Source organism: Nicotiana tabacum, chromosome 17 (genome assembly GCF_000715075.1).
Source record: "Nicotiana tabacum cultivar K326 chromosome 17, ASM71507v2, whole genome shotgun sequence".
NCBI classification, from domain to species: domain Eukaryota; kingdom Viridiplantae; phylum Streptophyta; class Magnoliopsida; order Solanales; family Solanaceae; genus Nicotiana; species Nicotiana tabacum.
The window spans coordinates 1,233,216-1,245,862 of record NC_134096.1 but is presented as its reverse complement, the minus strand read 5'-3'; the positions used below and the strand labels follow the sequence as shown (position 1 = coordinate 1,245,862).

General features: G+C 40.4%; 1 protein-coding gene and 1 long non-coding RNA gene across 2 annotated transcripts; both read left to right on the top strand.

The window, feature by feature from the left end:
- The first annotated feature begins 3,551 nt into the window (after positions 1–3,551).
- On the top strand, positions 3,552–9,249 carry LOC142171481 (uncharacterized). The gene is made up of 2 exons (XR_012701018.1): positions 3,552–7,009; positions 8,099–9,249. It is a non-coding gene; the product is annotated as an uncharacterized LOC142171481 (long non-coding RNA).
- A 360-nt stretch (positions 9,250–9,609) lies between these two features.
- On the top strand, positions 9,610–11,812 carry LOC107773861 (GDSL esterase/lipase 1). The gene is made up of 5 exons (XM_016593288.2): positions 9,610–9,953; positions 10,280–10,401; positions 10,559–10,789; positions 10,870–11,146; positions 11,405–11,812. Exons 1-5 carry the CDS (start codon positions 9,680–9,682, stop codon positions 11,674–11,676), a joined length of 1,176 nt encoding a protein of 391 aa, XP_016448774.2. The 5' UTR covers positions 9,610–9,679; the 3' UTR covers positions 11,677–11,812.
- Positions 11,813–12,647: the final 835 nt, after the last annotated feature.

The following is a 12,647-nucleotide window of genomic DNA, read 5'->3' as shown; positions in this document are numbered from 1 at the left end:
CCATCTCGTCAGCATTAGTTTTGGTCACTTCAACCACCGACTTAGTCATTTTGAGCTCCTTGGCAAAGGTTTCTCGATAGGAGATGGCCGAGATTAGCTGAGACTAGAGCTCCTCAATTTTTTGGGCCTGCACCTCGGCCTTTTCCTTTATCGCCCGAAGCTGGACCTATACTAAGGTCAACTGCGCTTGGGCAGTCTCCTTTTCCGAGGCCAGGCGATCCATCCTGCCTCTCCATTCTTCGACCCCAACCTTGACTACATCCATCTTGTCTCGGAGTTTGTCGATCCGATCAATCTTCTGTTAGACTTGCGGGTTCCGATCGTTAGTCACTGTGTCTAGCTCATCGTCACTAAATTTAAATATTTTTACCTGTTTAACCAGGTCGGCGTGTTCCTTCCGAGCCACCTCCAACTCAGCTTGAAGGCTCTTAGCCTCTCCTTCACGTTGCTCGCTGAGGAGTTTGTAGGTGTCTCTCTTCTTAGTGAGCCCTCAGACTTTGGCTTCTAGCTGGTTCAGTTCGTCCTGATACCGAAGGAAAGTTTCATGATGAAGCACCGAGACCTACAAATATAAAGAAAAATGTTAGGATTATCTATGGATTAGTCTGAGTACAAAAAGAGAAATTGAACTCATCGAGAGATATCTGAAGTTACCTGGTTCAACACCTGTTGTGCTTCGTTGAACAGGCAGGGTGCGTCTACCTCGTTCATTTTGGCTTGGTCTTCCTCGGTCACTAGGAATCGAAGGTAGCTGGCCACCCCTACGGGGACGGAGCGGACCCGGGCATCCTCCGAAACAGAGATGATGATGGATCGCTTCCGGTCAGGATCCACACTCGAAGCTGGGAACCAGTTGATCAGTTTCGGGCTCGAGGAAGACCCGCTTGCTCCCGAAGATGGACTCTTCTTTGGTACCTCTATGTCACCCAATCCGGTGACGTCCTCCGTGGCGGTGAAGTCCACGCCATCAAACAAGCCGTGGAAGGGGTCGTCCGCTCCACAACCCCCTTCGTTGGGACGTTCTCTCACCGTTTAGGCCTCGTTATACATGTACTCTGTAAACGAGGGTGATTCGATGATGTCTATCACACTGAGTGCTTCCTTCGGGGCACTGCCCGCATCCCGGGAAGCCTCGGCCCCAGCCTCATTATCGACCTCCTTAGCTTGAGGCAGGTTGGTCTCGAGATTCTCTGGTTCGGAGGCCCCTTGCCCTTCGAGCTGCGATGACACGCATGCCATCAGGACAAAGGCTTCTTCTTCGGACTCGTCTCTAAACCGGTAGAGCGAATCCGAAGGTGGTACTCGGGCACTAGTGCTGTCTTTTGGCTTGCGCACCGATCTTCTTCTTGTTTCCTTTTTCTCCTAGCTCGGGGAACTCGGAGCCCTCTTTCTTTTCTTCCATTCGGCTTGTCTCGGAGCAGGGGACTCAGTAGGTAAGTTCTCACTACCGGCTGGAGGCCTCAGTTTGATATCCTTGAATAAACCTGCAAAAATAAGTAAAGGGAGTGGGGACTCAATGATAAAAGAGGAATCCAAATATTACCTACTCAGGAAAAGAGTCTCACCATAGGAACGGGCATCCCAATGACCCTTCGAGAGCTTGCGCCATGAGCTCTTGGAGTAGGGCATTTATGATACGATACCCTTAACCTGCTCCTTGAGTCGAGGGACAACATTCGGGACTCGAGCGATGGCTACACCACCACAAAACACCGGTAAGAAAGAAGGGAATAAGTATGAAATTGACTTTCGAAAATAAAATTGTACTTACGTGATGTATTCCACTTCTCGGGGAATGGCATGCGTTTAGCTGGGATCAGGTGCGAAGTCCTCACTCGGACAAAACGACCTTGCCAGCCCCGATCTCGATCTTCATCAATACTCAAGAACAAGGCTTTGTTGGCCCGGCGCACGAGCTTTATCAGTCCCCCCGGAAGATTCAGGTACTTTACAAGCATAGAAGATGGTCGACGGTGAACAAGCACCCATCGATTATGCTCACGAAGAACCGGAGGAGGATCACGATCCTTTAGAGAGAATAATGAATCTGACCGAGGCATACCTCGTACCTCTTACAAAAATCTATGATGACCGGGACCATCGGGCCCAATGTAAAGGAATAAGTGTAAACACTTTGGTATCCCTCGACATGGGTGGTAATGGCTTCATCGGGGTTAGGGATCACTATGCCAATATCAGCCCAGTTGCAGTCTTTTCGGACCGTAGGGAGGACTTCTTCAGTGACCGAGCAGATATATCTCGAGATCTCCTTACACCGGCCTTGTACGGAGGAAGTTTTTTCAACCTTGAAATCAGCGTTGACCGAGCATCCTCCGGGGATGAAAATTTTCAAAGGGGGTTCCGGTACTGGTTCATCGACGGTAATACGCGAAATAGTCTCCTCGGCCTCAGTAGTCGGCCGCGAAGTAGAAGGGGTTTCTTTCTGGGGAACGGTTTTGGAAGTCTTTGCCATTTTTTTAAAATGGAGGAAGAAATGAAGTTGAAGGATTGTACCTGTTAGCTTGAGATGAAGATAAACAAGAGTTCTTATAAAGGATCTGAGATAACCAGAGTGAAAGCGCTAGAAAGTATTGAAATCTTAAGGATACGAGGGTCGAAGTTTTGGATGTAAAGTTAAAATGAAGAAAGGAAGAGGTATTTATAGTATTTCAGCGACGATTCGCATCCAGGAATGGCCGACCGACGACTGACATGCATTTAATGCCATCATGACTTGATTGACGAGACGTTTCAGTTGTTTTGTCGTTTCTGTCACGATGTATCGGAGTAATAATCGGAAGCTCATGTCATTTCTCGTCGTATGCTCACCGAAAAATGAGGGGACTATCTGTATACGGTCGAAATCGAGCTCATGGTGCATCCTAGCCTCCTACATGGTAAGCCAGGCTCGAGACATGGCAATAAATGACTGAAGATCGACCCCAAGTCCTACCGGGCTAGAACTTGGAGACATGACGCTTGCCTTCGAGAATATCGAGGCCATGATTCCGGAATCGGTTCTAGCCCCAAACGATTTTGAAGAAACATTGTCAGCATAGCAAACAAAAGACTGAAATATCCGTGACCGACCGGATATTACAGAGGAAATCTCGGCACGTCGTAAAGAACCGGCAGTTAGTGAATCAAAAGATTTTTTACCTTTTATAGAATTGTACCTAAAGTAGGACTCCTCTGCTATATAAAGAGAGTTTGATAATCCATAAAGTAGGTGGTAACACACATTCCAAGGCAATATACCATTGTTTTTTTTGTTATTAGTTCTTTTGTTTTAATTCGTCAGTGCTTGTTGTTACGAACCCAGATCGAGGGCAAATACCTCATTAAGACTTAAATTGTCTATCTCGTGTGGTTTGATCTTATTTCATCCTTACTTATTTAATTTATCTTTATTTACTGTTTTATGTCAAATAAATATGCGTATCCTTAAAACTATTTACAAATCTAATTGTTATCCGATTTTGATGATAAACAAATGTATTTCGGTCTTTTGGAAATAGGGGTAAAATGAAAGGACGTAAAAGTAAAAAGAGGACACAATAGGGTATCCACTTGTATGTGACTAAAGAGATTATTGTGAACTCTAGACGGAAAGAATGAGGCAGCGGAGAGGCAGTTGGGAGTCTCTAATGGTGGTTGCCCCTCTCTCTTCCTGTGATTTCCTTTTCCATTTTCACAAAAAAGTAAAACTAAACCACCATTCATCTTAAGGAACTGTTTGGTTAATCTCTGATCTATGCATACACGCACATACATACATTTACATACCAAGTGCCCACGCAGCATGCTGACTTCCCCCAATGCATGCCCGCCTCCAGCCTTGCAGCAAGCATCTTGAGGTCTGTACCGTGGCAGGGATACTATTCTATCACCAGAAAATGGTGCAATTTTATATATAGGAAGAAGGGTTTAGGGTTTAAGATCTAACCCATTCTTCTCAACATATGAGAGGCTGTGATGATTGAGGTTGTCTATAGTTCTGTCGGGTCAATGGAGTGGCCCGTATCTTGGCGGGGCGACCCGACCCGACCCGACCCGGAAGGCATGTTTTATAGTGCAACCGAGGTTTGCAGCCATGGCGGTTGCTTTGTCTCCTTTGCCCTGATCATGCCACAGATCTGAGCCTCAAAAGAAAAGGTTAAGAGGAAACTCCAGTAAAAAGGGTTTTTCAAATTTTTCTAAAAATAAAAAATACAACTTATGTTCATTAACTTCAAAATTCCTTTAATGACGTTACATTTTGTTTCGCTTAAGTTTTCAGAAATCCTCTGTTTAGAGATTTCTGTTCAGATGGAGTCATTATAGTTTCAAATATACAATACCTTTCTTTTTTCAGTCACTTTGATGATTACATAATAAACGATTTTATTTTTTTAAATAAAGGTATTTGCATGAAGGAAGTTTTTTATTAAGTTAAAATTCCCATTGAATTATTGGACTGAAACAGTGAATTATTGGGCATTTGACATTTTAGGTTATGGGAGGAAACTGGAAACTAGAAATAGAAGAACCAGGGGATATTTTCGTTGACTTACTAATGTTGTTAAAAAGAAAATATGATGTTCATAAAATGTTTCTAGAATCTGTGGTATTCTTTTTTCTTTTGGTTATGAACATATTGAGATATGATCAATTTTATACAAGTACTGGAATATTAAATTTGTTGCCACACTTTTTAAACCCTCACCCTTTCATCTTGCTCTTGTCCTCTTTTAGTTTTCTGTTGTTTTCTTTTGGTTACTTACAGGTGCTGTAATCTTATTCTACTGCATGTCATGTTGATACTGCTATGGCGATTCACAGTATGCTGTGTCCTCTTTACTTCTGGTTTCTTGGTCATTAACTTTTTCCTTTTCATAATCAGAATCATTCTGAGCATCATTGATGATGCTTATCTGTAAGCTGTGATGATATAGCTTATTGAGTTGATCGGATTTTGGGAAACTGGGCCCGTATCTTGGCAGGGCAAACCAAGATATCTTGTAACCAGAGTAATGAGTATTGGAATGAAATAGGTCCAAATGGAGTTGATTGGGATCCATTTAGCTCACCCAACTAGAGTGTGATTGGGGTTGTGGTTGTTGTTGTTGTTGTATGCTATTCTGGTTTGCAGCCATGGCGGTGTCCCTTCCCTTACCCGATTTTGTGACAGCTCTGACCCTACTTCTTATGTGCTCAACCAAGAATAAGTAAAACACTCAAGATTATGAATGAGGCAGCATAGCAATGGGCAGTTTCTAACTATGGTTGCCTCCCATCTGCATGCCAATGATTTCTCAGTGTCTGCTACTGTCAAAGAAAGAGCCCTTCTTTAGTGCTCTGTTGATGTTATCATGGTTATTGACAATCCGCTGTATTATTGTATTTTCTGCCTCTGCTTTCTTGGTCATAATCCTTTCCCTTTTAAAATCACAATCGTAAGAGCTATGTTTGTTACGAAAATTTTCCTTGAAGTTTGGACGGTTGACAACACAAAAAATTAGCCTAGAAAAAATCACAAATTAAGAAGCAGAAGAGATGAAAAATAAATTTAAACAAAATTAGATGGAGTGTTGAATGACTAAATTGCACTAATATCATGTCTTCATTCAGTCTCGTATTATTTGCTAATACGAGGTAAAAGTAAAGGGAGGAGATAATAGGATTTTATAAAATAAGCAGCTGAGAGGCAGTGGGGAGTCTGTAATGGTGGCTGCCACCTCTCTGTTCTTTTTGCCTATGATTTCCTTTTCTATTTTCACAAAGAAAAAAATAAAATAAACCACCATTGTTGAAATGGTTCAATACATAGTTTTCTCCTGAACTTGCACGAAATATTCCTTTAAGGTTTAATATTTGAATCCATGCTCTGCTTTAGCTTCATCTTCTTGTTCGCCTCTTCCTCTTCATCATGGCTAGCTTTTATTATTGTTAATGTGATGGATGAGGCTGTGATGATGAAAGGTGTCTAGAGTTGGTTGGGCATTGAAGCAGCCTGTATCTTGGCGGGGCGACTCGGAAGGCATCTCTGTGGTTGTAACCGAGGCCTGCAGCCATGGCGGTTTCCTTGTCTCCTTCCCCTGATTTTAGCACAAATCTGAGCCTCAGTTTATAAGTAATTACTGGCCAGAAATTATGGCGAGAATGAGGCAACACAGAGAGTATGGGATTTGTTTCAAGGGTGGTTGCCCCTCTCTGCTTTGCCTATGATTCTCCATTTTTTAACAAACCAACAACCCTTAAAAAAAAAGAGATAGAAAGACAAAGTGCGCGTCAGTTTCTTCTTTTTTTTGTTGCATTTGTTTGCACCCCTAATATATACTCAAAACCTGAGCACGCTACTATTACAACAAATATGTGACCGTCAGATCTTCAGTCTATCTCCTCATGGCTTTGAAACAATGCAAGAGGCAAATGACAATTATTTTTCTTGTTTCTGAGTTAACCAATTCAGCCATGGAGATTACCCGACCTGAATCTTGGTGTGGCGACCTGGTATGGTCTGTGATTGAGATCCTTCTCTCACGTGCAACTGGTGTTTTGCAGCCATGGTGTGGTTGGCTTCACTTTTGCCTTAAAACATCAGTACACCAAACATTTAATTATAATTTCCATGTTCCCACACGTTTCCTTTTTCCCAATCTTTTTCACTTTCATATTGTGACAAGAGTGGGTTGCTCTAGTGGGGAGCACCCTCCATTTCTAACCAAGAGGTTGTGAGTTCGAGTCACCCCAAGAGCAAGGTGGGGAGTTCTTGGAGGGAGGGAGCCGGGGGTCTATCGGAAACAGCCTCTCTACCCCAGGGTAGGGGTAAGGTCTGCGTACACACTACCTTCCCCAGACCCCACTAGTGGGATTGTACTGGGGTGTTGTTGTTGTTGCCCTTTTGATTACAAGTTATAATGCATTTAACTGGTTATGTATGCCGTTTTATTGGTCAGTATCAGCTCAAGAATGAGGCATCCGAGTGAAATGTGGGATTTTGGCAAAGGGTGGTTGCCCTCCTTCTCTGGTGAGCCCATGATTTCTTTCTTTTTTTAAATTAATACCAGCTATCATGTTCACATTTATTTCCTCATAAATGAAAATTTGCTAAAGGGTATATTTTTCCCTGTATGAGAACCAAACAAATGTACTCCAACTTTTTGCCTTAAATTCTTGGCAGCGAACTCCTCATTTCTCTGTGATTGTACAAGCTAATACAAGTTCCTAATTGCTTCCCATATGATAATAGCTGGAAGTTATGACAGTATGCTAGTTTGTCTTGGACAATATTATCAATTTTTTGAAATTTAAATGATTAATTGCCCCAAAAAAATCTTGCTCGAGTCTTGTAATGGCAGGCCGTTGTTGACTGAAGGTCTGTAAGAATAGCCCAAAATAGGAGAGAATGAGCTAACAGACAGAAGGGGACTTGTAACTGAGCACGCTACTATTACAACAAATATGTGACCTTCAGATCTTCAGTCTATCTCCTCATGGCTTTGAAACAATGAAAGAGGAAAATGCCAATTATTTTTCTTGTATCTGTCTATAACTTTGTTTATGTCCATATATCTATTGCTCCCTTGTTCATATCTTCTAGGTTCTTGGTCTTTGTTGCCTTGGCTTTAAGATTCTTCCGTAGGAGCTATTGGGGAACTGGGGGGATGTTTTAAAAAATATTTGTTTCCTTAGAAGTATCAGCTCTGATGATACTTCTAGTTCTTTCTTTTCTGTGCTAATCAATGAGATTGGAAACTTCCTGACCTGTATCTTGGCTTGGTATACCGGTATAGCCTGATTGAGAATCTTCTCTCTCGCATCAACCAATGTTGTGTAGCCTGAATCCCAAATTTGTTGGGATTGGTATCCACTCTGCTTTATTTAGGTATTTTTCAGTCAAATATTAAATAATGTGTTTTAACACAGCATTATATAATAAGAAATAAGCTTATAGAAAATGTATTCTATATGATAAGAAATAATCACTCATAAATGTCAAGTACTAGATTAGTTATTTCAAATGACCTTTGAGATTATGCCTTTATAACCTCACCCTTTAGTCTGCGCTTATCCTATTTTTGTGCTTGTATTTATTTAAAAAAAAATCTTTCGACAGGTTCTCTGGTCTTATTTCGATGCCATGTACAACAACCGGTCTTACTCTATAACAAAAATGAGGCTGCATAGGATGGGAAGTTTTTAAGGGTGTTGCCTCCTATGGGAAGTTTTTATGGGTGTTGCCTCTTATTTGCATGCCTGATACTTCTGTATTCTTCTACTGCCAGAGCAACAGCCGTAACTGATCGAATTTTGAGGATGAGGAATAGTTCACCAAGCTCGGTGGAGAATTTGCTGTATTATCCTCAGTCTAAGCTAATCTCTTTGTTAGTACTCCTCTGTAAGTGAATCGTAACAGCACTGTTCTTTTAGTTGCATACTTTGTTAGTACTCCTCAGTGGACTGTTATCTAATGTGGCATGATGCGTTGGCATAAGGAAAGCTAGATGCAATAGCAGATTCAGTCGGGAGATGCCATCTACTTTAGAATGGTGCACCAGATTTTCCATGAAAGTATTCAAGTGTTGCACTAGAAGTTTCAGCTGGTTGATCCATTCATGTCTTGGAACAATTTGTGCGATCCTGTTTGTTGAGAAAGCAAAATGCAAACTGATGGTGCCTAAAGTACATTGGGCGGGTCCTCCTAAGACTCTATTCAAGATCAACACAAATGGGAGCTCAAACAGGAAACTGGGACTACGTGGAGGAGGTGGTGTTATTAGATCATACACTGGAATTAATAGCAGCTTTTGCATCACCTTTCAGTAAAGGAACTAACAATAGTGCTGAATCTAAAACTAATTGGATCCATGCTAAATCAGACCCGCCATTTGGAATCTTATCTCAGTAATTGAAAGCATTAAGGTAAGCTGAAGGTTTTGGAATATGTGCAGCTTCAACATTGCTTCAGAGAAAGCTAATGAAGGATTGAAGTAATGAAGGATTGAAGTTTGCAGGACAGATTTGGTATGATGAATTTGAGCAGCTTCTAGCAAAACAAAGGCAGGCACAAATGATCTTAATAGCAAGACAAATGCGTTGGTTTTCGGATTAGGCAAATCAAAAGTAGTTTTTGTTGTATACCATGAATTGTATGTACATCACAATGGTGTAGGAAGTTAGAAAATTTCTAAAGTTTAAGTAAACTAATTCAGAAAGATGTAATTAGACTAATTATACATACAATTGTATATCCACACTTCAGATCTTTGCACCATCTCTTTGAATTGTGTATGTACAATTCTAACTTAATTAGTTTTTTCAAGGTCAGGTATTATGTCCCCCTAATATACCGGTTAGCGGTCAGTGCCTAAGAAAAATCATTCTCCTTGAAAATGAGAATTGTACGGCTGCAAGGTGGGTCAACTATTTAGCAAGTTACCTACAAGTCTCCAACTTTTAATTAGTTAGAGAGGCATTTTTAGTGGAAAAAGAAAACGGCAATATTCTATGACAAATACCCAATAACACCATCAGTGCATTGCTATTGTTACTTATAATAATAGTACCTTTCTCTGTCACTAGTTAATTTGTCTGCACTCTCAATTATTGATAATCTCAAAGTGCAAGAAACACTGTTGATAATGAGTCTACTATAAATACTACTTACAAACAAAGATCGATTATCCTTAGTTTTGCAATGACAATGAGGAAAGTTGACTTTAGTGGTTCATATTTCTTTGTGACGACTCTTCTTCTTCTTCTGCCTCTATTTGTTTCCACAAAGGCAGCAGCAGCAGCAGCAGCAAGTGGCTTGTTCATCTTTGGAGACTCCACAGTGGATGCAGGAAACAACATCTATATTGAGACCATCCCTGAGAACAGAGCCAATTATGAACCATATGCCCAGAATGGTTTTTTCCAGGAACCCACTGGTCGCTTCTCCGATGGTCGTATCATCGTTGATTTCATAGGTGAGGTGATCCGCTATTAATTTGGAATGGCATGACATCCGGAGGTGGACCTATACTTTAAGAATAGGGGTCACTGAACCGTTAACCTTGGCAAAAATTTTAATATATATATATATATATATGTGTTAAAAATGATCATATATTTTACTTGAAACTCTTTAAGATCAAGATGCTCATGTACCCAACAATCTTCAAATCCTGGGTCCGCATGTGATAGACATCAATCATGTTTGGACTTGAGATTTGTTTTGACCGATCTAAATGAGGTTATTAATCAATTATGTGATCTATATATAATTTGTGAAAAATGAATGATGGTGATGCAGCTGAATATGCAAAGTTGCCACTAATTCCTCCTTACCTGCAACCACATATTGCTGATTTCAGCAATGGAGTTAACTTTGCTTCTGGAGGAGCTGGAATTCTTTCTACCACTCATTCTGGTTTGGTATGGGCATCAGCATTTTCATCTCCATTTATTAACAGTATCCTTACTACTTCCTTACTATAAATATGCATACATATATATTGTCTCAAATCCTTTTCTACATATGTTATATGTAAGTGTAGATCTACACTGTTAATTATACGTGATAAAATATCAGGTTATTGATCTGGTGAGACAATTAAAGTACTTTGAACAAGTGCGGAAATCACTAATAGAAAAGTTGGGAGCAGCCAAAGCAGAGGAAGTCATATCGGAAGCAGTTTACTTCATCAGTATCGGAAGTAACGATTACATGGGGGGTTACTTTGGTAATGAAACGATGCAGCAATTCCACGGTCCTGAAGAATATTTAGGGATGGTCATCGGCAACTTGACTCAGGCAATTCAAGTAAACTACAAGCAATTATCCCTTTCCTTCTCTATGTTGTTGGTTAAAATTGTACTTATATACAATATTTCAATGACAAGGAATTGTATGATAAAGGCGCCCGAAAATTTGGTTTCCTAAGCTTGTCGCCATTGGGATGTTTACCAGCTCTCAGAGCACTAAATCCAAGAGCTAATAGCAATAACGAAGAAGCAGGAGGAGATTGTTTTGAAGCTGCTTCTGATCTTGCATTGGCTCATAACAATGCTCTCAGAATTGTCCTCGAAAGCCTTCAACATATATTGCAAGGCTTTAAGTATTGCAACTCCAACTTCTACGATTGGCTTCTCGATAGAGTTAACAATCCCTCAAAGTATGGTATGTATCTTCTTTATACCATCTCCCCTACTAGCTAGCTTGTTGTTGTCATTCTATTAATTAACTTTTGAAGGGGAGCCTTGGCGTAACCGGTAAAGTTGCTGCCATGTGAGCAGGAGGCCACGTGTTCGAACTGTGGAAACAACCTCTTGCATGTTAAGTTTGTGTACAATAGACCCTTGTGGTCCAGTCCCACGCATAGCGGGAGCTTAGTGGTTTTTTTTTTTTTAAATATCTCCATTATTGTTGCGTTATTAGGTTTCAAGGAAGGAGTGAAGGCTTGCTGTGGAACAGGGCCTTATGGAGGAAAAAAAACATGTGGTGGGGAAAAAAAGGTTACTGAATATGAGATTTGCGATAATGCCAAAGACTACATATGGTTTGATTCATTTCACCCGACAGAAGGCATACATGAACAATTTGCAAAAGCTCTCTGGGATGGACCATCCTCCTCTGTTGGACCTTACACTCTTCAAGACCTATTTTTTAGTAAAGAGAAACAAACTATAGCTGATATTGTCGATATATAATCCACAAATTTCTTAATGTTAGAACAAAAGATGTGTTGGCAATAAAGCCTTTTGTATTTCCAAGTCCAGACTTATTAGAAAGCAAATTTCAACATTCAAGGGAAATAATTTTATGTTCAGCAACAATTTTCCATTATTATTTCCCAATTTATTGCTCTTCATATTCTGCTTTGACTAGCAACCACGCAGGAGCAGAGGTATGGTGTTTCCTTACTAACCAACACAGAGGAAAAGGATGACAATTTATCTATAGGAATAGCAAATTTGGTAGACTGGAAAAATAACAGGACATATATGTTTCCACGTAATAATCTTAAATGACAACTGAGGAGGTGAATGTTACAGAACATGCTAAAAGAATTACATAATCATTAGAGTATTTTCATCATCACATAATGACTATTGACTTTCAATGTTGTTAGGGTGGGTAAGCTGGTAAAACATGGATATTCCGCAGCCAAAGATCCAGATAGTTCATATTATTTAATTTAAAAAAACTAGTGCCGTTTTTATTTGGAAGAAATCCCCACAGTCCATATATACCAGTGGAAAAAGCAATGGGGTTCTTTGTCAACTAAAGGTCCAGGATCCGATTCCGGGGCTATTAGGGAAGGAAGGACAGCCTTGAATGTTTCTAATGGGCTATGTAACATGTTCGGACACTTCAAAAATGCTGTCAAATCCCAACACGAATGCCGCAGCATATTTGCGGAGTCTGCGCAACATAACTAATGGGGCAAAGACAAGGCAACAACATCATAGCTGCAAATGGTCAACACGAATCTCAGAGAACTCTTAAATGACAGATCATTGGATTCAATTTCTTGAGTGTTGATTTGTTCGATGAGCGGTTCTCTACATGTGAGTTTTGCTTCTCAGTTTTCCTCTTTTCAGCTTCACCCTTGGCAATATGCTTCTCTTGAATTTATCCTTTAACGTGTATTAAAATATTCTCGAATTTTACAATTATG

Bases quoted from the DNA above. Each gene is read 5' to 3' on its own strand.
- LOC107773861 (XM_016593288.2), top strand. From the start codon at position 9,680: ATGACAATGAGGAAAGTTGACTTTAGTGGTTCATATTTCTTTGTGACG. The intron at 9,954-10,279 runs GTGAGGTGATCC...ATGGTGATGCAG, and splicing joins TATCATCGTTGATTTCATAG to CTGAATATGCAAAGTTGCCA. The intron at 10,402-10,558 runs GTATGGGCATCA...ATAAAATATCAG, and splicing joins CTACCACTCATTCTGGTTTG to GTTATTGATCTGGTGAGACA.